Source organism: Micropterus salmoides, unplaced genomic scaffold (assembly GCF_014851395.1).
Source record: "Micropterus salmoides isolate LMB-PRFRI ecotype aquatic unplaced genomic scaffold, ASM1485139v1 Ms_hic_scaffold_2, whole genome shotgun sequence".
Classification (NCBI taxonomy): Eukaryota; Metazoa; Chordata; class Actinopteri; order Centrarchiformes; family Centrarchidae; genus Micropterus; species Micropterus salmoides.
Window position 1 is genome coordinate 30,656,461 of NW_024041150.1, and position 25,272 is coordinate 30,681,732.

The following is a 25,272-nucleotide window of genomic DNA, read 5'->3' on the forward strand; positions in this document are numbered from 1 at the left end:
CCTCACACACCTGCAGGACCGAGTTATGTAGTGTAAAAGCACTTTGAGTGGACGGAAAGACTAGAAAGGTGAAAAAACACTGAAACTGTAGCAGCTGTACCTTGAAAACCCAGTTTTGTACGCAAGCACGCTGCACTGCCTTTTTAATATGTCAGTGTTAGAAAACTACCTCAGAGACTGTTCCACAGTGCTGCATGCTTTTCTGAGGAAACCTGCCATTTAACCTGGAAACCAGTGGCGTAAGTACCAATGCTGCAGCCAGTGCAATGCACCAAGGGCCCACGAGGGACACCAACAATTGCCTTCGGATTGTCATCAGATACTGTCTCATCCATTCATGTATACTGTGTTGGCATAATGAGTCGCTGTGCTTTTATTGATCACTATTTGTTCTGTCGGTATTATACAAACCGTGTCGGCTACTCTGTGTTGATTTGTTACTGCAGGTAAAGCTAAAGCTATTTCGGTTGTTTGAAAGTCGGAGACAGCAGGTTTGAGTCGACGGCAGGCTTTAAGATTTGCGTTTGGCACTTTGGCTGCTGTCTTTAGTGCTGATGAAAGGCTGCAGGTTTGCAAATGTGTGAAGTCGTTGTGTGTCTGTACCTATGGTCTGTACGCCCGCGTGTACACGGACATGCTTTTTGGGGCGAGGCCCACAAGTAAAATATTTGCACCGGAGCCAATCACAATTCTGTTACGCTGCTGCTAGAAAACAACATGGTGCACAACGTTTTCAGATTGCCCCTGGTCTTTACTTCCCTCAGCAGTCCAGCAGTCGCGTGACCTTCTGCTTGTTCACCTGTTCTCATTTCCCTCATCAGTCGCTCACTACATATACCAGCCCAGATCCTTTTGCTCCTTTTGTCAGTTCAGACTAGTTGCATTGTTTCTGTCTTACCTTGTGTTTTTGCTTTCGAGCTTCTCTCACCCATACCCCGACCTGAACCTGTCCACCTGTCTGCCTACCTGTACCTGCCTGTAAGCCATTTCTTTGTAAACCACTGTACTGCATCTGCTCTGCCTCCCCTGTATATTCCTTATTACCCTGCTTGCGCCAGTCGTGACTGTTACTGTGCGGTGACATTGCGGAATGGATTTGGCGTGACAGAGCAGGAGGATGAAGGGGGGAACGGAGGAGGAATGATGGGAAAGATTGACGAAAACAGACTGTGACAGGTTGGAATGAGACGACCTGCTAACAGTGGACAACTGAAATGCTATCGCTCTGCATGATTATGAATGCACATAAAACAAGTTTGGATTCATTTAGCTGGAGCAATTATGCAACGCAGCTCGATATCTGAGCCGTGGAACCTGTTCGGTGCAACAGATGAACTGAACAACTGTTGTCTGACAGCTGAAACATGGAAGTAGAGTAGAGGCAAATGAGAAGCAAGGCATGCTGCCCCCCCTCCTCCCCTTTTCTCACATTGCAACACATCCTCTCTCCCTCCCTTCTTGCTCTTCGTGGAAATCTGTCCTTTTCTCTCGATCTCTGTTTCTCTTTCCAATGGTGACAGACGGTACCTCCTGTGCAGTTTAACACGCTCTGAAACACACTGACTTAGAGAGATGCAGAGATAAAGAAAGATGCAAGATGGAGGGAGTTAGGCCGATTAAAATGTTATAGCATCGGGAAACGAGAGAGAGGGAGAGAGAGAGTGAGTGTGTGTGAATGTAAGAGAGAGCAGCTTAAGTGTAATGACTGAGTTACCTGAGACTTACTTAATGCACGACTGTGGTCAAGTGACTGCCGCCTTCTTCTATGTTGGTCTGCAGGCTTTGGCAGCACATAATATAGTTGCTCATATCCTTGACCACTCAGATGTTTCATCAGTGCTCTGTCTTACATGGTGTTATGTGTGTTTAACTAATGAGAGCACAAGCAAATGACATCCCATGTTTATGCGGTACTTTTTAAAAATGCGGTAAAAACACTACGTCTACGTTCTAGCTTTTTTCCATTTTCAATCATCCTCATCCATGGATGGAGTTTGCTCCGTTGTCATAACATGACCATAGTATGGAACTTTGGTGATAGACATGTGACAGAGCTCTATGGTCACGGAAAAGTAAATTGATTGATTAGTTTTATTGTTATTCAACGCATAATTGGTAGCAATATCGTAATGTTAAAGTAATTGTTTAAAACTTCTAAATAATATTTTTATATTAACAATGGAAAAAATTACAGAAAGTGAAAAAAAACAAACAAAAGAAAAGTATTATGAAAAGCCATTGCCCATATTGTCAAACCCACAGAAAATTACCACCAGCAATTCCTATTAGCATTTTAGCATCTATGAGCGAAACAGCCCACAGCTTTTCTGACTGTCCTTTTCAGCTAAAATGCTCTGATAAACTCACTAGAGGCTAACTGCCCAGCACCAAACAGACGATAGGTGAGGTTAGAAACTAGCCGGTGAAAATAGTGGCGCATTTAGCAGCTAAAGAGCCAGATATGACCCTCAGCATTGGTGTAGACCAAAAACAGAGCTAAAAGAGAGTGAATATTGGACTTGTGGTTAGACAAAATGAATGCTAAACTTTTGTTATCAAGTTTTCAATACATACAAGTGTTTTCAGCAAAAATGCTGAATATTCACTGATTCCAGCGACTTAAATGTGTAATTTTCTTTTTTTAATCATTGGAAATTGTATATCTTTGTGTTTGGGACTATGAGTCAAACAAAATAATCCTCCCAATCTGTAAAATTATGAATTAAAATTATTTTTTTGACAAATAAAGACAAATAAATTGATAGTAAAAGTAATCATCTCCTACACTTCCATTCTATTTCTATGTATATTAAGATAATGTAATATTAAGCTTCCTATTTACACACACACACACACACACACACACACACACACACACACACACACACACACACACTAGTAAGCTTAATATTACATTCTCTCGCTCTGTTAAAAGAATTTCATTCTGTAGGTTCCTGTTGGATCATTTGTTATATACAGAAACGCTGCAGAGAAGTTGTTGTAGCAGAACTTTCCAAACATCCACATGGAGTCATACCACAGATATATTAATATTCATAGAGGAGTATATAAACAAATTTACTCCGCAGTCGTGTCAGGACACGCTGAGCCTATAAAAAATAGTGTTTGCAGGAGGGGGCAATCTACAGTATCAGAGAGAGACTGTCTGAAGAAATGGCAGCCACTTTAACGTGGATTATGCTTATAAACATGTGACCCACAAACACTCTTTCTGTTCTTACATTCATTTCAGTCACCACTGATGTATTAATACATTACATTACATACACCGTACAAGTGCTTGCATGGGCATTGGTGTTTGCACCCTTCATTTGCATTGTGTGAATGTGCTGGATCCTGAAGGGATAGTAACTGCAGTGGAGCCACCAAAGTCCTTCAGAGGTTTATATAATTACAACCACTAAAGATTATTTTCTTTACGTGATTATTATTTTCTTAATTCATTATTTGGTGTATAAAATGTCAGAATCCCCAGTTTCCAGAGTCGCTTGTTTTATCCAACTCAGTCACAAAGGTTATTTTGACAAAGAAAACCAGTATTTGCAACTTGATTCCGCACCAGAAGTTTATATAGACCGCCCAGTGTCACATACAGCAAGTGGATGTACATGACTGGACGGTGTATGGAATATGTGACCAAGAATGCTTCAGTTCCTGCCTGTACTATACAGCCATCAGTTGTTCCAGATGTTTCATTTGATAATGAAAACGATAGCTACAGCACTAAAATGTATTTGACCAGATATGTGTTGGCCTAAAGTTCAGTTGATTAAATATCGGATGTTATCTGGCTACAGGATTAGTGCCATTAGACGATTCATTTTGTGTTTATTTTTGTTTTAGCCCAAATGTTTACTCTTATTACTGTGCTGGAGGGCATGTCCATCATGCAGGAGCAGCAACATGGCATGTACGTGCTATTTTCTCTGGAATCAGAGCCGTTACAGAGGCTGCAGCAGCTTTGCAATATGTATCAGTGGGCTTCCTCTCACTAGTTTTATTTCCACATTGAGGGAAATATTAAAGTACAGTGAGACAGAGATTTTAAAAAAATTAAATAAAATGATGGCGACAAATCATAGTGACAGACACTGAAAAAAACAATATGTTGCAAGACTAATGAATATATGTAGAGGGAGGGGAGAGCAGGAGGGGTGGATGGCAAACAATGGTAACAATGAGTGTGTGTGTGTTGGTGGGAGTGGGGGTTGCTTTGATGACTAATCATTTCCGTTTGAGACCCAGAGAGACATGGGCCCCCTGGGGTAGCCGTCCATTTTGTGCACGCACACACACACACACAAACACACGCACGTGCCCCAACTCATATACTCATATTGCCCCTCTGATATAATACCAAATCTGCAGATAGAATACAGTCATCAGTTTATGAGACCATGAATTTTCTCTTTTTCTCTCTCTCCCTCTCTCTCTCTCACTCACACACACACACACACACACACACACACACTCTCTCACTCATACACATCCCAAGTGCTGTGAAAAAGTTCCATATTTCAGCTTTAAATGTCATATTGGGCGGCTGGACACAATAACAACCTGTGCTTGCTCACTTAGCTTTATAATTCCCTTCAGTCTGAAAGCCAGGTTCAGTGTGTATGTTGAAATTATTTTTCCTGACAGCAATAAATAAATCAAATGCTTTGACACAAAAATGACACAAACTTGTATATGCGGCTGTCACAGGACTGTAATAAGCACACCCATTGATTTAAGTTGATCAAAATGACGTCAGAACTGTAGAAGCCTCTTGTGAGAGAGGTGAAATGTCTTTGAGTCTCTTGAAGTCCAGTTGCCCTTGATTTTAAAACGCCTCAAATAACTGTGACCTGGATGACTGAGAGTCTTCACAGACATGTTGTTGATGCTCCAGTCAGGATTCCCAGACCAGCGCAGAAATCGACTTGGCAAAATAAAATCCACTTACCTACACCTCTCTGAGCGACCACCTTTTTGCAGTGCCCCCTGGGGCGCAGCATTTAACTCCCCGCCGCTCCGGTGGACTCACAGCAACACAAAGCAACACAGCTGTGTCTGTAAAGGTCTCTGAAAATAAGCTGCATGCTCGACTAACCTTCCTTAGATAAATGTAATATAATACTAATGGTTTTTCCCCCTTTCACTTCATCCTTATCAGCCACTTATTTGTCACAGTCAGTCCGGGTGTTTGCCATTTCTCACAACCATCTTTACTCTTCCACCCACCTCCATCTTGCTGTGCTTTTATTCCTCTTTCCTCATAGTTATGTCATCATGCTTGTCCTCACCCATCACTCTTAATATTTCTTTATCTTCTCTCACTTTTAGTTATATTTTACTAATAATTTGAAACGGATTCTGGAAGCTGTCTTACTGTCTTACTATTCGCTATGCGTTTTTGTGTGTTTTTATGTGTCCATCTACTGATCCACCCCTCCTCTTCCCTTCTTGCTCCTTCTTTTTCTGTCCCACAATCCTTTCCTGCTCATCTCTGCCGGCACTAATTACTAATTAACTTTCAGAAGGTCCCACAGCTCAAAGAAAGTCCCAGTGGAAAAGAGGCAAAATAGAGTATTTAATCAGTTCTGTTAATCAGTCCCGCGTCAGTGTCCAGTCTTTGTGTGAGGATGGCAGGAAAAATAAGATGTATTCATTGTTGTGATACAAAGAACAGGACAACTGAAGACGCTTTCAGATTTTCATGCTCTGGTCTCTTTTACCTGTACAGGAGGTGACACCATGACAACAGAAATGCAGGAGATCGCCATCACAGAGGACAAGCCTTTACTCACGGGTCAGGCTGAAGCCAAGGTCAGAGTTGGTGACACACATACACAAATACATATTGCACACACTCTAGTATCCACACAGGCTGCGTGCACATACACACACACATTGGCCGACTAATGTTATTCTAGCATGGAGAAACAGAAATGAGCACACTTAAGTACATTAATAGCATGACTGTCGGTGTGTAGCGAGTACAGTCTGAAACCACAGATACATGTCTGTGTGTGTGTGCGCGTGTGTGTCAGACAAACAAGTGTTGGTTTGTGTGCGAGTGTGTTAACATTTGTATCCTTGCTGTGCATAAGCTCATGAATGCGAGTGTGTGCACTTTTGAGTTTGAGCAAAGCTTACATGTGACAGCATGTTTCAAACACATGTATCAAACACATTTGTGTGTGTGTGTGTGTGTGTGTGTGTGTATGTGTGTGTTTGTGCACAGCTGCAGCTCTGGCTCAGATCTGCCCGGGTGACGTCAAAGCCCCCAAGGGGGCGAGGGCAGCTCCTCTGCTCGGCTGCGCTGATGTTGCCGTGCAGATGCAGCGCAGCAGAGCAGAGACGTTTGTTTCTCAATCCTGACACCTGGTGGGAAAATGGGGAAATACAGAACTAATACAATAACAACACAGCTACTGATTCACAATGAGACAAAAGCACAAGCTTTGATTTGACTTCCCGTGAGTGAGCAGGTAGAAGTGTATTCACATTGTTGACAAGAAATATACAGAAGGTAAAAAATCAATAGTACTCTAAAGCAGTATTATGTTGTCTACAAAACTCGACCATTTTGCAGTCTTTAACTTTAATCCTGTGGTTAATGAGGGTCAAGTAATTCTACTGTACGGGACATGAAAATCTTATGACATGGGCGTCCCCATGTCATAGTGGTCTATAACACACATCCTCCCCAAATTGTATCTTTGTTACATGTCACCACACCCTTTCTCTCTATTCCTGTATTTCCTATTTATCATTACTGTGAACTATAGAACAAAGGCAAAAATGCCATAAATCAAAACAAACAACAACAGTGGGTATGTGTAATTTTAGTACCAGCATAAAGCTCTACACCTGCTCATTAATGCATGTCTAATCAGCCAATCATGGGGGCAGCAACTCCGAGTACAAAACATGCAGACAACAACAAATCCTATGAAAATACTAAAACCAACAACACCTTAGTCTCTTTAATAATTTCCATACCCTCTGTGCTGCATTCAGCCCCTGAGGATAAAAACCTCACTCTCAAATACATTTTCTTGAAAAAGGGCCAGTAATTTACTAAAACAGCAGGGCACTGCAGTTTTTAGCAAAAATTACTCAAACTGGAGTAAAAAACGCAGTTGTTGGGAAATATTTGAGAATGGAGGTCTAAGGCGCACAGGAATGACTTACAGTATATCAGGCTTTGGAAACATAGTTGTTAGGATTATCAATACACTGTAGCTTTAACCTTTTTAAAATATGTCTTTATTTTACAATACCTAAATTCCTGACTATTGAATCTTAAATATAATATCTATGATATTGATTAATTATAGGTTTGTTAAAAGGATGAACCTTCAAACGTCCCTTTTTCTTATGTATGTAGATAAAGAATGGAGAAAAAAAAGAAGCGAACAACAGGCTTGCTTTGCCATGAATCTGTGACAGTGACAAACACTCATGTCAGCTGTAGAGTCATTACTCTTGCCTGCAGCATCGGATATGACATGATGGGGGGGTGGAGAGTAAGTCAGAGGAGGAAATGTAATAAAGATTGGGAGGTTCTACGTTATATCCGAACGTCCTCCCTAACCCGCATACATTTAACATCCACCCGCTGAACACATGCAAAACTCTGTGATTGAGTTTTCTCATGATTTCTATCGATTTGAATTAGTGACCTTTTTATTATCCAGCAAGGGGCCGTCTCTCCAGGGCTCTCCATTTCCTCCTCAGCGATGATGCCCATGTGCACCCGCCCACCTCCACTTCAACTTCCCAGACTGCTAATTTCCTTTTAGAGCTTTTGAGGCTAGTAATTTATTAGCAGGGTTGCAAATGAGCATCACCATTTAAAGCCTCCCACTGAGAGACTTCCTGCGTGTAATCCCCAGCATGACCACCGGCTTCTCTGAAGAGGCCCTCTGATGCTTTATCGGGAGAGTAATGGCACCCATCTTGCATGTGTGGGTGTTAATTAGGAAGCAAGGCCTCACTTAAGCATAAGAAGAGTGTGAAAGAACAAAGAGCTGGGAATTTTCTCTCAAGTGTTTTTTGTATTTATTTATTAAAAAATTAATAAATGTGTTCAGATTCTGGAAATGAAATGACAAAGTGACTCAGATTACAAAATTATAAATGATGAAGATGATGTAAAAGTAACACAGCTGTTAGGATGGTGAAAAAAACCCACCATGTTCCAGAGATATATGTTTTGATCACTGGCTAATGATCAAAACCTACTCGATTAGTTGTTTAAGAAAAAATGCCTGATGGTTTCAGGTTCACAAATGTGAGAAGTTGCTTGCTACACTATAGTAAACTGATTATTTTTGTAGCTTTGAACTCGGACAAAACAAGACATTTTAAGACATTACCTTGGAATCTGGAATTATGATGTTTTTTTAGTTTGTTTTTAACATATATTAACTACATTGATCCGCAGATAATCAATAATAGAAATAATCGTTAGTTGGAGTCCTCGTTGTCATCTCTCACGTCATTTTTTTCGTTTTTCACAGGATGCTGAACTGGCTGCCAGGATACTCCTGGACCAAGGACAGGTAACACTGTTTCCCTTCAGATTTACTGACTGAAGAGGTCATGGGTTGCATGGTATGGAGAACAAACAAAATATACAATACAGTCATAACGGAACTACTTGACCAGGCAGGAGTGAAGTGCAACATAGCTTATTACTAAAAGAGATGTGGAATGTTCTTCATTAATTTGTAGGTGACGTCTAAAGTCACCTAAATTACAAATAAAGTTTGATTTATTTGACTGTATCAGAAATATTAATTTGCACGATTTAAATGATACTTCTAAGCACTTTACCCTATTTGACATTCTTTCATTTAAACAAAATGTGATACTTAACTTTAATACTTAAAGACTGTTGTCTTTATAAAGATTGCAGAACCTACCCAAGCCTTTATAATACACAGCTTAATGTACATGTTACATTTGGACATAACTTCATGGTTTGCAATTTTAAAAAACAAACAAAAAAACATATCTCTGGGCTACACACATGCTGGCATTAACGAATTACGGTTATTAATGACTTTTTCATTTAACATAAGTAGAAAAGATATATATGACTGATCTCACAAAGGTCAGGTTACAATCAACAATCAACAACAACAAGTCAATAGACAAATGTTCAGCTTTTTTGTAAAAATGCGTTTTAATAAGTGGGAAAAAAACAAACAAACTTTCCACAGCCCTTAGTGAAGCCTGCTGGGGAATAAGTGTTTGTAACTCAAAAGATACAGTGGATTTAGGGACTGTTACTTTAAAATTTGTATGTTTTATATCTTGGTCGCTCTCGAAGGAAACAAAACTGAAATGCCAAAAAAGTTTGGCCATGACTGACTGAAGGAGTCAGTGAACTCTTTTAAGTCCCTTCTTAAAACATACTTTTACAGGAGAGCCTTTCCCGATCTTATTTGACTTTATTTTATCCCTTTTATTTTATTCTATTTTACTTATTTTATGTTTATTTACTTTTCAATGTTTTCTTTCTTTTATCTCGTATTGTTTTTGTATTATTGTCTTTTGGGTATTATTGTCTTTACACTTGTTAAAGCACTTTGTAACTTGTTTTGAAAAGTGCTCTACAAATAAAGATTATTATTATTATTGTTATTATTATTATTATTATTATTATTATTATTATTATTATTATTATTATTATTATTAAGGTCTAAAGACTAAAAATTAATAAGGAGTAAAAAAATGCAATCTCACTCCAGAAAGGTCAGTATCACTCTTTGAATTTGTTGTGGGATCTTTTTCTCTTGCTCTCTCCAGGAGCACAGCATTGAGACCCCGCATGGTGTTCTGCACGTGACCCTCCACGGCACACGAACCACCCGAAGGCCTGCCATCCTCACCTTCCATGATGTGGGTCTGGACAGTGAGTAGCTTTCTTTCTCTCTCTGCCGTTTTGTTTCTCAAATCTGCATCGCACAGTCTGTCACTCGTCCATGACTTGTATTTCACCTCCCATATTTGATTCCTCTTTTCTTTTTTTTGTGTCAGGCAAGAGCTGCTTCTCCCCTCTGTTTAAGTTCGAGGAGATGCAGGAGATTGTCAAGAACTTCACCCTGATTCACGTTGATGCTCCGGGCCAGGAGGAGGGAGCTGCTACCTACCCCGCAGGGTATGACATGAAATTATGTGTGTGTACGTGCTGGTTGTCCTGCGGTAACCTTCCTTTTTTTATTTTTTATTATTTAAGTTAACTTCTCAGAAATGGAAACAATCCTCTGTGGCGGGCTTAAACCTAATCTCTTCCAAAAATACTCAACGCAAATCTCCCTCCTCTCCGGTCTTTAATACGCTCTTGTCAGAGGTTTTAAAGAAAATCTGTCCTTTTCTCTTTCTCTATACGCACTCCTTATTTCTTCCCCCTGCGCTTCTCTTCCGTGCGTGATTACTGCACGGGCTCAGGAGGATTTTGCTACATGTATTGTCACAGCATCTCCACTGTGACCCTTAACTCCTGCTGCTGATTCTGGAAGTTGAAGCTTATTTCTTTTTTTGATCTTGTATTTAATCCCTGTGGATAAAAGTGTGAGCACACTGCATGCACTTAAGATGAAATAAAACATCATGTATTGTGAGTAATTTCCAATGATTACACATAGGTTTGGTGAGACTCCAGGTCAGAAGAGAATACCTTTTTTACGTTTTTACACTATAAATAAACATTTGGATGTTTGTGTTTTCATATTATGATGGTTTATTAGACTGAGATAATTTTTGTTTTCCAGTTACCAGTATCCCACCATGGATACCATAGCAGAGATGATCCCTGCTGTCCTACAGTTTTTCAAGTGAGTTAACGGTATTTATTTTGATGGGATTTCATTTGCCACACAGAGGGTAACTGCACGTGATGTACACATGCATGATGTTCTTGTCATATTATTATAAACAGATACACTTGTTGTTTTATTGTCATTACTGTAGTGCTGCTGGTTGTTAAAAAAGATACAAGGTGGGGAAACTTAATCCAATTATGTGGACCATTATACTTTTCAAAATGATTTTATTATGTTGGGTGGAGAACACAAAGATTGGAGAGATGCAGGTTCATTTGAAAGTGTAATTTCTACTTACATTTCACTCAGTTCAGTATCATGGGGACTCCTGAATTATTTAATGATGCAATTGGGTCATGTGAACTTAAAGGTGCAAGCAGTTCTGGAGAAATCCAACACCACGACACGGCAAGTAATGCAATTAACATTAGCTAAGTTGTGGGTTAGCACACTGTTGCTACAGCGTATCTTGGTAAACTGGAAAGTAAGCTGAATGTCCACGGGCAAGTCATTTAACATTACCTGACACACAAATCATGGCTGGAACGTCTGGAATAGTGTTGTGTGTCCAGACCTACAAAAAATGCGACAAATCTGCCGTTTGTAACAAATTTGGTACGTCCATTGGCACTAACTACCCACCCATTTCAGTAGCACCTACAGTAATGTTTGAGGGAATGAATGCTTTCAGAAATGTTTTATTATTACTTTTATTTTTAAAATAGCCTTGCACTCTTCTCCAGCTACTGTGTGTTTGAATACGTCTGTTTATTTTGTCAGCTTCCGCACTGTAATCGGAGTGGGCGTGGGAGCCGGAGCGTACATCCTCGCAAAGTTTTCAGTGAGTGTCATCTTTTGTTTATGTCTTCTGACGGTGGCTAATGATACTACACTTTGTTTTGTTGGTCAAGCAGCGGTGAAACGTGGTCATGACACTACCCGTCATTTTTAGATATGTGAAACAGTGTCATTCATGCACATTTCTGTCTGCAACTTTGACTACTGAAATAACCCGAGTCTGGAAACATTCTGTCTTGTGATGTTTTTTCTTGTCGTCTCACCATCTGTCTCTCTGTTGCTTCCTTTCTCTCTTCAGCTTGCGAACCCTGATTCAGTGGAAGGTCTGGTTCTGGTCAACATTGACACTAACACCCGAGGATGGATAGACTGGGCTGCTCAGAAGGTACGTTTGGTTTTCTTTCTGTCTTCCTTTCTTCATTCCTTCCCAGTCAGGCCTGCATTGTTTTGTGCACAGAAACATGTGGAAATTTGATCTAGTTAGTCCTAATGTGAGTTCTCCATCAATTTAACTTTAGCTTTGGATATGAAATTATGTGACTGTATGAACGGCCTGTGTCCCAGACTACTATTGATTATGTTATTGCTTATCACATTAAACTTACTGAATGATGAACAATCCTATTGATTCTCTTCCTCTCTAGCTCATCTCGGTGACATCCTCCCTCACTGAGCAGCTCATGTCCCACCTTTTCAGTCAGGTACAACGTCAACGTATAAAATGTATATGCCAAATGTTCCACCTGGTGACTTGTATTGCATGGTTTTGTGAGTGTTTTGGGTTGCAGTTGACAAAAATGTCCATTTCCTTGTAGGAGGAGCTGTCATCAAACACAGAGCTAGTGCAGTCTCACAGAGAGCGAATCTCCAAAGCCTCTAATCAGTTTAACATAGAGCTCTTCTGGAAGACTTACAACAGGTAAACACACCCACACGCGTCATTACATGAATGCAAGTATACTCCACATCATACACGGACGAAGATAATCTGCTCTTTTCATTTCCATGCAGTCGCAGAGACTTGACCTTTGACCGCAACAGCAGCTTCAAGTAAGTATTACTTATGTCCATATGTATATAAAATCTCCCAAAACCCACCCTAATCCAATTCTAATCTCTATTTTGTCAACCTCAGGTGTCCAGTAATGTTGGTGGTGGGTGACCAGGCTCCATATGAGGACGCTGCTGTAAGTTTCAGCTTATTTATTTATTTTAGTTCTACAATGTCTCTTAATGGGAATTTAAAAGTTTATATGCATGTTTCAACTGTTCTTATATTTTCTGATTCATAAACACATTCAGATGTCTGCGTGTCTTGTTGTGATGGCAGAAATTTAGTGTTTTTCCTCCTGTGAACCACTAGGTGGAGTGCAACAGCAAAATGGACCCCACAACAACCTCATTTCTTAAGGTAACTACCCTTGTGTCTTCTGTTTTCAATGTTTCTCCGTTCTTCCTCACTTAATTTTGTCATTCACTCATACACACTTCCTGTCTGCCTCCTCCACAGATGGCTGATGCTGGTGGTCTCCCTCAGCTGACCCAGGTAACAAAAAACATTTTTTAAATATTATTTAATGTGCAATATCCCCTGTTGTAATATTCAGTATACAATAAAGTGTTTCTGATTCTGATATTTACAACATGGATGTTAAAGCTAATGTAAAAATGAGTAATTGTATAGATGGAATATAAAACACCATTTCTTTTCAATGTTTTTGCAGCCTGCTAAACTGACTGAGGCGTTCAAGTATTTCATCCAGGGAATGGGCTACAGTAAGTTCACTTCATCCAGTAAAAGAATTTACGTACATATTACACATACAGTGATACATAAGGTAATAATTGCCAAAGTGCTCCATTGTAGGATTTCATCACATGCATAGTATATGTTAAACCACCTATTCTTCCTGGTTGTGTGCAGTCTTGCTCAAAAAAAACATTTTGTGTATCACCAGCCTTATCAAGTCCCATGAAAATAATAAAACTAACAATTAATTGATCCTAATAGCAAGTATTGTCTGTGTAGCCAAAGCCTGATATAGCTTAATCCATATGTGTTTTAGAGCTCCATTAATGTTAAAAAACTACCTGCCTTATCATTTTAGATGTTGCATAGTGTTTGCATTGATTTCTAATTTGTCTATCCACATCTTTCTATCCATTTATCCACAGTGGCTTCATCTTGCATGACCCGCCTGTCCCGCTCTCGCACCACCTCCCTCTCGTCCTCCTACTCCATGGATGGGTCCCGCTCTCGCTCCCGCACCCTGTCCCAGGGCTCGCAGGGTGGCCAGATGCCGCCCAGCCCCTCCCAAACAATGGAGGTGTCTTGCTGAAGGAAAAAAAATGATAGATAGTGTGAGAGTGAGAAAGAGAAGAGGGCAGAGACATGAGGAAGGGAAAGATGAAGCATGACAATAATGCAGGAACGAGACGAATGGGTTACTTATTTGTCACTAAACAACTCCCATCATTCCCCACAAGAACAGAATAGGAATAGACAGGGAGAAGGAGGGAGAAAGAGGAAGATAAAAACCTCCACATTTTGCACCACATACAAAGTCCAGTCCCTCTCCTCACGTCCCCCTTCCAGGTGAAAACAAAGTGGCTTAAAGGCTAGAAGAGATTAATAAAAAAAAGGGGGGGATGTGAGGAAAGAATGGCCGCCAGTCCTCCCTCCTTCCCTCTATTGGAACCTCTGTCAGCCAATAGAGCCCTTTAATTTAGATAGGAGGCCTATAGAGACCGCACCTTGCGTTAACCAATAGTAAGAATTCAGAAAACGGTATTGTTGATGGTGATATTCAAGCTGATGATGATGATAATAAATAGAAAAAAACCTGTAACACGTCTTTATTACGCAATGACTTTAAAATGACATAGATTAAAAAAAAAACATACTATAGCAGAGATACTTATAACAATGTGTGTCTACTACTTTTTAAGCTAGTTTTTATTGTCATTTTTATTTCTTTTCATTTGATTTTTAAAAAAAATACTTTTATTGTTATTTTATTTCTTTAATCTGATTGTATTATCTTATTTGTAACCTGCCTCAGCAAGGGACTGAAGCTGCTGACTGGTTGACCCATCATGTGGCAACAGCCTATGAGAGCCATTTAGTGACTAATTTCTCTTCGATGTCGCCAGGTTGTTTATGTCTTCCATTTACCCCGTCTCTAAGTGACTGTTTTGTTTTCCCATTGGATTTGAGAAGGTCGGCAGGAAGCTTCTTTTGTTTTGTTTTTTTCTTCTTCTGGACTGTTTGGAAGTTGCATGCCTGGTATCAGCCCATGTGAATACTGACTGGATAATATTTTTCTTTTATATTTTGCTAATGAGTTGTGTGGACTTGGATGTGTGCTGTTTTGTTAGCTTGGAGTGTTTAGCAAACATGGCAGCCTGCAGGTAAGCATAGGTGAGACTGAGGGTGTTTGTGCGCTTTAGCTAGCTAGCCTAGCACCCTATGGTTAACACTAGTCGCACACTGAATAGTGCTTCCAATATTGCTGGCTGTCTCGCACTGCGTGTCCCAATATCCACCCTTGTGTGCTACTCAACAGGGAGCATTACATCATAAAGTAGCATGCTAGCATGGATATTGCATTTCAGTGTTGGGCGTAACCAGAAGGGATCACTGTGTTTATCACCTGGGTTGTAAGCTCTTAGCCTTGCCCGTGCATGGATACCTCCTAACAAACCCAGCTACCATACTTGAGTTTCTGCGCAATGTGAGGTCAAATAAACACACGCTCAACAAGTGGCTTTATTCAAGCAATGGGGTCAGGAGAATTGTGTTTGCATGTGATTGTTGCGATATGTGTGTGTGTCTGAGGAAGTAAATGTGAGGTGTATGGAATTGCTTGTACCCGGAAATCACAATTAATGCAGCAAAGACGGCCAGGGTCCTATAAAAAAGTTTAGAGACCAACGAAAATCCCCTGTGACTTATTAATGACAATGAACCAGCCCCTTCACTGCCAACACTTGACACAAAGAATGGTATACAATTGTTGCCACCTGGGCTGTACCTTTTAGTACAGCCTAAGTCATAAGAGGCAAAAGATTTTGCCTCCTGTAGTTGCAAGAGTAGAAAAATAATCAGCCAATATCTACACCTTGAAACAACCAATTGGGTATTGCAGCCAATAAGCATTCTTACTGCCAAAGCGAAGAGCCCGAAAATACCTTTTTGTTAAAATTCTGTCATCAGAAATGCTCTGAGCTGAATTTGTGCCTTTTGGCATCACTTATAGTGGCTCACTTATTAGAAATGGTTAATATTTCAGCAGCAGATCAAAACTAAGCTTGCCACTGCCCTCTGACGTGTTTGGACTGACCGTACTTTTTAAGGAGCCGTAATTGGACCCAATGTGATATCCTTGGAGCTAATGTGCATTTGTAAGTGTGCCACTTGTGGGCACGCACCTGTGCAGCATTTCATCAGATTTTACTTTTTTTTTTAAAATACGAAGTATAATTTCTGAGTCAGTTGGTTGCCTGTATGTTACGTGCTTTCTAGTGCTCCTTTCCCAAACCTGTTTGAAGTCGAGATGGAGCGACGGTTTTGATGACAGCAACAGGAAAGTCGGTGGAGGGCCTCAGATTTGGTCTTTAAATAGACTGCTACTTGGCTAGATATTAATTATGGTGGTGGTGATGACGACAATAATCTGTTTTAAGTCACTTCCCCTCTGGCCCATCTCATAGTGCAATTCACAGCCAGCCTTTGAACCGCTGAACAGCTTTTTGTTTACGTTTAATCAGGCAAACACAAATCTTGATGTTTAGATGCTATAGGGTATAAATGCAAAATGTGATCTGTCCAGAGGGCTGAAGTTCAGAATGTAAATGTTTGCCTCCTTCCAGATATAAATTATACTCAGTCAGGCATGGGGACGTCTACCAAATAAGAGATAATAGGAGGAGCCTAGAAAATAAAATTGCCAAATAGGAAAACAGAGTGGTACTTCTTTGTGGAGAGATGAGCCGGGCTGTGTGATTGTAAATGCTTGTCCATTTTGTCTTTTGTTTGTCTCTTAAGTTCCATCATATTTCTCTTTCCCCTTTTATGTTTTGAAATTTCATTTTTTTGGGTTTTATCTCTGTGAAGTGTTAGTTTACCGTCCCGATGTGCTCACAAGTTAGTTAACCGTGTGATTGTTCTTGTGTAACTTTTTTAGCATTAGCGCTGATATGGGAGAACCATATAATTAACAATTTTAAAAAAAGATTAAAGGTAAAGAGAATACAATCAAATTTACTTGTGTGGCTAATTTTTCTGTGTATAACAATGGACATCCTTAAAAAAAAGCTACCTTAAATATTAATAAAAGCTTAAGAGAAATATTCTGTCTCCTGTGTTACATTTTCAAGAGGGGTTGATGAAAATATGTTGTATACAATTTGCCTTTGCAGTGTTTTGTTGATTTGGTCTCTTGCTAATACATCCACATTCAGACTTAGTATTTAGAATCAAATTAAATATAGGGGAAAAGACCTCTTTGTAGCATAGACAGTTCTTGATGCACTTTAGCAAAACAAGACCTTGATAAGGCTAGCTTGTATTTGAAGTATGATACTGTATTCTCAAACTGTTACAATTACACAAATGGCGCCAACATCCTCAAGTCCTGCCTGCTCTTGAATTGTTTTTTTTTCAAATGAGCTCAATGAAGATGACTTTGACTAAATCCCCCAAGTCTTTACCCAAACGTATGTTTTACCTAAACCATCCTAACTGTAACCAGTTGTATATACTGCATTTGTGAAATAAATGTGTAATACGGTGTGAAACTTATGAAGTGTCATATCACTCCAGTCTCCAAAGCAGGCAAACTTAAGGACCATATTAGGCTATATACCACACAGCCGGATGAGGTGATAAGATTTAGGCCTTTATGCTGGATAGTCCTTCCGCTGTGTTTCTGTGAAAAAAGGGTTTTTGTGTTTTGAAGAACATGGACTACATTATGCTTCATTACTAAAAGATAATGTTCTAGTCATGAGAGTCGTCTTGCTGGATAATAACCACCAGGTTTCTCTGTGGTGATAACTTTCTTTTTAATATAAAAAATTATTAAAATTATAATAAAATGGAAATGAAAATAGAGAAATATGCTGTCAATCATATTTCAAGACACATAACAGAAATTATTTTCATGATTACTCCAAACCACGACATATAATACACACTAGTTTAGTATCTGTATCGCAAGTTACTGCATCTTATAAAGATTAAAACCAACCATTACCAAGACACAGGTGATGAAGTAGATAACCTTATAAATTACACTCTATACATATGTGGCCAAAATGTAATAAGTTCTTAATTAAAAAATTAATACATCATATATTTGGCTAGCAATTATAAAAATATATCATGTACTGCTACAAAGAAATAAGAACTAGTTAGTAGGCTTTTCTATCAAAATGCAACATCTGAAACTTCTTGATGGACACTTAAAAGTTACATTTTTGATTGTTTCTTTGTTTTCAGTTAGGATCACATGGTTTAGTGAATAAGAAATTTCCTTAAAAGTGATTAATCAACTTTAAAATCTAAATGATGTTAGTTAAGGTGAACGTTCCTGAAGTTTGTGTCTTACACAGATTATTTCACTCCATTTCTGTATGAGTCCATGCTGCAGATTGCTAATGCTCGAGGGCATTACCTAAATCATTTGAACAAACATTTAAAACTTCTCAACACCCTATCAAGAACCCGATGCAGGACACTATGTATCATCGAGGAAGGTCTTTTGAGAAAGGGCAGTGTGTCTAATGTATAGACATGACTCAGCCCCAGAGATTCCAGACACTTCAGTTCAATGGAAATGTCAAATGAGGGATCACTGATGAGCTGAAGCATCTTCAGAGGGTCTCTGAAGTAGATTAGATTCAGTGATTTTAAAGTATGTTTTACCATGGGAAGAAACAGCTTTGATGAAACAAGGAAGTAAACTAACTTCTTATTTAGTTTAACAACCCCACCAGTGTCTCTTGTCCTTTCAAGCTTCCCTGTGGCCTCATTAATGTTTTTCTTCAAACACAGCAACACCTGGTATCTGACTTTGATGTGACTGTCAAATCTATCTGAATCGCTGTGGAGGTTCTCGATTTGTTGTTTGGAGTATCTCCAAGTGACCTCAATTTGTTCACAGTAGAGCTCAACAGACCTGAGTGCATTTTGCAAATCTTCCAGAGCTTGATCGATGCAGCTTGGATCCTGATGCCCATCTTTCTGGGTTAATGATGCAAATGCACGGTTGTAATATGCAAATGCTGCCCAGCAGTGGTCCTCCTGTATGGCCTTAGTGTACATCTTGATACTCTCTCTGAGATGTCCCTTTTCCTGCAGCTCATTGCCAAATGCAGTGTAGTGGTGGAGGTTTGATGAGGGTGATTCTTTCCATCTGAGTTTTTGCCTGGCTGTTTTCAGGTCTTCAGTTAGTTTTTTTTTTAAGTCCACAATAGAATCATCCTCATTGAAGTTGGTGAGTAGCCACATACCCCAGAATTCATTCAGTGCAGACAAATCTGAATCTGCTGGCTTGTTGTTACTGTTTTTGTACACTTCATCCAGTATGTCCAGATACTGACTGAAAAGCTCTTCCTTCTTCTTTATCACTGGGATGTCACACTCTAAGAATCTAGCAAATGTTTTTTGAACATGGTAATTTCTGGCAATTTTAACTGTCTTTATTCTTGAATCTGAGGTTTTTGTTAAAATGTGCCACAGTGTCAACAGTAAATGTTGAGATTTGTCATGTCCTTGGCTGTTAGGATACAGTTGTAATTGCTTCACAAAAAGATCTTGATAAACTGGCATGACATCAGTTATATTTTCCAATAAATATTGAAGTTTGCCCATTAAAGCCAGAAGTTTCAGTGTATCTGACAGATGACTGGAGCAGACAACTAGCTGAGCAGACCCAGGAGATCCTTGTCTAGCAGTGCGGCCAAATGCCTGCGCCTCCACTCGAGCATTCTTTGGCAGGAAGGTCTGCAAAACAAACAAACCTCCAGCTTTCTTTACGTCGTCTGAAACCTTAAGATCTGTTCCACGGCCTGCAAGGTTTGTTGCTATGATTACGTTTCCAGCTTGAAGCTCTTTAAAGACTTCAGAATTGTCCATATTGTTGCTTATGTAAAGCTTTTTGTTGGGGACCTTGCCTCCCAGAGCTTTGTGGAGAACCTTTGCTCGATTGATGGTCTCACAGATGACCAACACAGCTCTTGGATCCCTGTATGGAGTAGAGTTGGTTTGTCCATTGACAACATGGCAGATTTTCTCAATCCATTCTTTTTCATCATCTACAATTACGCCTTCAACCTCAAACAGCTTTCTGCGTTTGAATGAAGGTATCTGACAGGTCTTGATCCCTTTGTAGATTTTCTGCAAGGTCTCAGTCTCAGCTTGTTGGCCAAGAGTCCCAGAGATTCCAAAAATCTGATCTTCATACTTTTGAAGCAAGCCAACATTGGACATATAGTTTGTGATGGCTGTCATGTCACTCAGCTTGGACTGATGTTTCATTTCAAGAAACTGCTGTAGCCCATCTGACCATTTCATGTTGTTTTCAACAACACCTGTGCAGCTGTAGTCAACAGGCACTATCCCATGTGTCTCAGCAATGTATTCATGATCCATGGTCATTGTTTGTGCGTAGAATGCATTTTCAATCCAGACCTTTAGTTTAGATTTGACCAGATCTGAGAGGAAGCCCGGGACGTAGCAGCTACTTTTATCTTGGCTCAGTTCACATGGTGTAAAATGCAGAGCACGTTTTATTTCTGTTTCTGCAGCTCTCTGTACACTCTCTTCATCAGAATACATGTACTGACAGAAGCCTCCATTCCTTAAAAGCAGTGGTACTCTCTGTCTTCCAGCCATTTCTATTTGTTGTCCTTTGTTCAGTTCCTCTATTGCTCCATCATTGTTTACGCAGTGCAGAGCAAACTGACAAGATGGGAATCTACTCTCTGCTGTCTCAAAGAACTTTGCCAGCTGGTTAGCAGTAACGCTTGCAGTTTTTTCAGTTAAAAGGCTCGGGTTCTTTCTAAGGTCCCTAACAGAACCTTTTCCCAGTATACCTGTGTCCTCAGCCATTTGAAGGATGGTAAACTCATCAACATATTTGCCCTTTGTTATATTTTCAAGCACAACATGATGGAAGGGGTATTTTCTCCCCACAGTTGTCTCTGTGCTAATCTTACTGAACTGATTAGCAGTGGCCCATATGAATGCCAAGAGTGGATTGAGATGTTGCAAAGCAGGCATGTCACTACTTATATAAACCACATGAAGACCCTTATCTAGCATCAAGGAATCCACTTCATCCACAATTGCACACTGGAATTGTCTTTGCCCAAATATGTCTGTCCTTTTGAAGTGATGCCGGAGCCAGTCTCCCGCAAACTCCTCCACAGTACCATAAACAACCTGACACTTATAGCACTTTTTTAAGTCTTTGTCCTGTTTGTTAGTGTTGCAGTCTACACTGATGTTCAAAACTTTATAAAACTCTCGCCAATCTTTCAAATCTCGCTCTGCTAGAACAGGAGAGCTGGACATGATGTCTACCTTGTCACCTCTCATAGCTCTGAAAGCTGCAAACATTGCCACGATACACGACTTCCCCTCTCCAGTGCCAACCTGAACTAACCGCCCTGTTTTGGAAAGAGCCATGATACACCAGCTCACCATTTGTGTCAGTCGTGGTCTGAAGTGAGTTTTTTCTGCTGCCTGACAGAGCTCCAGCAAGTCTTTTTTCAAACCACTCTGCTGTGATCCATTATTGTGTAATGTAAGATCTTCATCAACTGATGACACAATGTCCCTCACATCATCTAAAAGCTTTTCATCAATTTGGTTTAACTTCTGTTGGCGGATTTCCTCAAGAATTTCATCCAGATTCTTTTCTGTATCGTCTGCTAAACATTTTTTGAGGTTTTCATCTGTTACAGTCTCGTCTCGGACCAGCTCGATAAGTGTTCCTGTTTGACATCTCCAGCTGGGAGTAATGTAATTAATCTCTATACAATGCAACATTTTCAGCATCCATAGTGGCAGAGGTAATCTGTCATTTGTTGTTGATCTCTCAAATCGCTTCAGCAGAGCGTTGAACAAGTCAGTGGCATCAGTTGGGCTCCATTTGATATTTGTAACCAGTCCCTGCAGCTTGTTGAGAAGAAGCTCTTCATTTTTGTTGGGAGTCAACAAACTTTGAGTAAAGAGAAAAGTTCTGAATCTTTTAACCAATTCTTCCTCTCCGGTATCCCTGTCATATTCATCCATTTTGTAGGAAAACTGTCAAATCTGGTCAAAATAGAAATGGGAAAAAATATCCTTAAAGCAATACTCTATTTAATACCTGCAATTCAGTAATATTGTAATTATAATATGTTTACTTGTTACAGCATTAACTTAAATATTGGTGTATAACAGGTTTCATTCTTAATTTATATTTAGCAGTTTTTATTCTCTACATTGCACAGCAAGCAAATATTCATAAAAATGCATCAAAACACAGTTATAACTATTCACATTATTACTTCCATCAGAATCATTAATCCCTGAGCTAGCTTGGGTGCTTGACCCTATTGTTTGTTTATTTATGGACATTTTTAGGCATACTTCAATATTATCTACTCTTTGCTTGAGGTCTGTCCACTTATGTATATGCACTGATGCTGTTACAGAAATGACATTTGCAATGGGTAAAAAAGTTTTTTTAAGTTGATTGATTTTTTTGTTATTAACACATTTAATATATTAATGTAGCAGTCTAATACTCACCTGTGAGAGATGAAAAAAAAAGAGAAGCAGTGTGTGTCTTTAGGACACCTGAGATGATCTGCAGCCTGTGTGTTTGATTCTTTCTTTTTAATCGTTTGTTGTTGTTTCTTTTTCGCCAAACTTGCCCAGGCACCGCCCTGTGGGGATTTCCTGCCTTCCTTTCGATTTATATATTGGACTTCCTGTAAACTGTGTTACTTACTTTAACTTACTTTCTTGTAAGTTACTTTCTTATTTTTACTTTCAGCACTTGTGCCCTCCAAAACAACATTTCTCCATTTCTAAAAGTTTGCTGGTATCAATGCATACAACCCTAAGTCATGACAAAGCAAAAGTAATCATATCTTATCTTATCACCCTGTAACGGCAACACATATCTTTACACACGGATTAGAAGAATTGATCCCATTTGGTGTTTTGAGCTAACCTCACATCACATATTTAAATGTCTTATTTAATCAATCTCAATATAAATATTAATAATAGATAGACAGACAGACAGACAGACACAACAAGAAGGATTGAATCACTATAACTTAAAACTTAAAAAGTAAAAAGATACCTTTAGTTAATATGAAGATGAAACCATCATCTGGTTGCTGCTGTTTACATTCACCCCAGATGCAAATTCAAAAAATACACTGTGGGATGTTCTGCATGTATACATGTATGTATATATGTATTTAAATAACAGTATATATTGCTTTATTTTATATGTAACCATATTTTAATATAAAGCCTACACTTTATTGTATGTTGCGTGTGTAGCATGAAGGAACTACATATTTAGTTTTTTTATACAAACTTGTGCTATATAATGACAAATAAACTACCTTGTATCTTGTGTTTGTTTTGGGCAGTGTGCAAGCAACTGTACTTACCTGTACAAAGAATAGGCTATGACAGCAGAAAAGTCATGCAAAAGGCTGTTTGGCAGAGGTCACGCTATGCTAACTTCTTTGTTGTCCACTAACAGAATTCCCCTACGCGACTGGTACCAGCATTTTTCTTTCACTTTCACACAATGATTCTTGAAAAACACATGACTTCTTGGTAGCTTATCAAGGTGTACTCAAGGCATGGTGACCTGTGACAGCCAAACATTTCCATGACAGAATATGATCATACATTTGATTTATGGCAGAAATGACGTGCGAAGGGCTGTTTGGCAAAGGTCACACCATGTCTTGGGTAACTTCTTTGTTGTCCACAGACAAACGTCCCCTACACCACTGGTTCCAGCTTGTATTTTGTTCTTTCATTTTCTTGACAATCAGAAAAAGACTTCTTGGTAGCCTATCAAGGTGTACTCAAGTGATGGTGACCTAGCTGTGACAGCTAAACATTTTCATGCCAACAGATGATCATACATTTGATATTTACGTGTGAATAATTAAAGTTGGTCTTGTTTTGCCTTGTTTTACACAGGCTGTTATCTCAGGACGTTTACCAGCATTTTGATTGTACAGTTTACCTTTAATTTCTTTGCATTGCCATTGATTAAAAAAAGGTAATTCTTTGAGGCAAAACTGCTCTTAGTAAAATGCCTCTCCACTCATCTGTATCTGCAGAGCGCTTCCACACATGCGCATGCGCACACACGGATCGAAGTCAGCCAGCTGATCAGCGGAAATTGACGACAACTACGCTGGTTAGTGTATGTACGTGGTGCAATAAAGACTTAGCCAGTAAAAAGCCAATTCTTTACCAACACTCTTGTTTAATAAGCATAAATATGCAAAACACGATGTTTTAATCTGCTCAGTCTCTCATCCACCAGATGTTGGTTTTACACATGTAAGCTGAAGTGAAAGCTGTCTGTCTTTAGTAACTGTTCAGTTTAGTTTGCCTGTACATTAAAATATGGCACATTATAAACTCAGCTGGTGGCTGAGACAGACCAGCCCTCCTCTCTACCAGCAGCAACTGCAGAGGGAGGAGGAGGACGACAGGAGGGATTGTCAGGAATATGATTTATTTTACTGGCATGTTAGATTTGTTTCCAGTGAGATACTGACTTTGCTGTTGTAAATCCTGTTGCTGCTCTAGAAACAACAGTTAGTTAATAAAAAATGTGAATTTTTTTTTTAAAATAATATATGCAACTAGGGAGATAGAGCATCGATAAAGAACTGAACCTATAAGGATTACCAATACAAGTGTGTCAATAAAATCCTAATGATCCCAACTTGAGAGAAAATGATGGCCTACTATCAAGTATTTAATTTTGTGTATACTTCACACCAGGACTAATAAAAGGGGTGAATATGGAGAAGTTTCTATTTTCCAAGCAATTATTTCACCTGCCATAAAACGTATCCCCCCTTTATAAAGCACAGATGATGGCCTAAGTATTTAATTTTGTACTGTAACTTGAGCTAAAGTTAACAGGAATGTTATTTTTTTGTATAATGTAATTTAATAAAACTAATTACTGAAAAGATCCTGTTACTAAAACATTACATTATATACTAGAGAAGACATTTTGAAAGCTTGAACTGCCTTTGTCTCTTTTGTCCCGGATTGAATGTGCCCCTCTGACAAAACAACTGGCCCCAACCTGGCCCCATTAATAAAATTGGTCTAGAACCCGCACTGATTAGGCCTACATGTGATCCAGAAAGAAGATTCTCACAGTCAAGCTTTACCCTACAAAATTTAAAGAGTTTCTGCCACCTGCTGGACAAATAATGTTACATCACTATCTATATACTGAAGTCAACAACTGTGAAACTCGTTTAAAGACAGTTAGCATGTTAGTCTTATTCAATGATATGCGTAGATATGTGTGATGCAGACGAACTTAATACATAGGCCTACTTAGAA

The 25,272-nt window shown here is 39.2% G+C and overlaps 2 protein-coding genes across 3 annotated transcripts in view; one reads left to right on the forward strand and one right to left on the reverse strand.

Annotated features, from left to right (window-relative positions):
- The window catches only part of ndrg2 (NDRG family member 2), a 35,642-nt gene extending 18,648 nt beyond the window's left edge, over positions 1 to 16,994 (forward strand). For both annotated transcript variants that reach the window (XM_038731229.1, XM_038731230.1), the window contains exons 2-16: positions 5,750 to 5,832; positions 8,535 to 8,576; positions 9,829 to 9,934; positions 10,060 to 10,180; positions 10,794 to 10,856; positions 11,625 to 11,685; positions 11,941 to 12,027; positions 12,287 to 12,343; positions 12,458 to 12,561; positions 12,654 to 12,692; positions 12,778 to 12,829; positions 13,006 to 13,053; positions 13,153 to 13,188; positions 13,367 to 13,418; positions 13,818 to 16,994. In XM_038731229.1, coding sequence (XP_038587157.1) covers positions 5,761 to 5,832; positions 8,535 to 8,576; positions 9,829 to 9,934; positions 10,060 to 10,180; positions 10,794 to 10,856; positions 11,625 to 11,685; positions 11,941 to 12,027; positions 12,287 to 12,343; positions 12,458 to 12,561; positions 12,654 to 12,692; positions 12,778 to 12,829; positions 13,006 to 13,053; positions 13,153 to 13,188; positions 13,367 to 13,418; positions 13,818 to 13,981 — 1,104 coding nt within the window. In that variant the 5' untranslated portion in view covers positions 5,750 to 5,760 and the 3' untranslated portion in view covers positions 13,982 to 16,994. The remainder of the gene's footprint in view (positions 1 to 5,749; positions 5,833 to 8,534; positions 8,577 to 9,828; positions 9,935 to 10,059; positions 10,181 to 10,793; positions 10,857 to 11,624; positions 11,686 to 11,940; positions 12,028 to 12,286; positions 12,344 to 12,457; positions 12,562 to 12,653; positions 12,693 to 12,777; positions 12,830 to 13,005; positions 13,054 to 13,152; positions 13,189 to 13,366; positions 13,419 to 13,817) is intronic.
- A 679-nt stretch (positions 16,995 to 17,673) lies between these two features.
- Positions 17,674 to 22,571, reverse strand: LOC119912181 (protein translocase subunit SecA-like). The gene is made up of 2 exons (XM_038731227.1): positions 22,447 to 22,571; positions 17,674 to 21,966 (listed from the first exon to the last, which is right to left on the reverse strand). Exon 2 carries the CDS (start codon positions 21,943 to 21,945, stop codon positions 18,325 to 18,327), a length of 3,621 nt encoding a protein of 1,206 aa, XP_038587155.1. The 5' UTR covers positions 21,946 to 21,966; positions 22,447 to 22,571; the 3' UTR covers positions 17,674 to 18,324.
- Between the last annotated feature and the right edge of the window lie 2,701 nt (positions 22,572 to 25,272).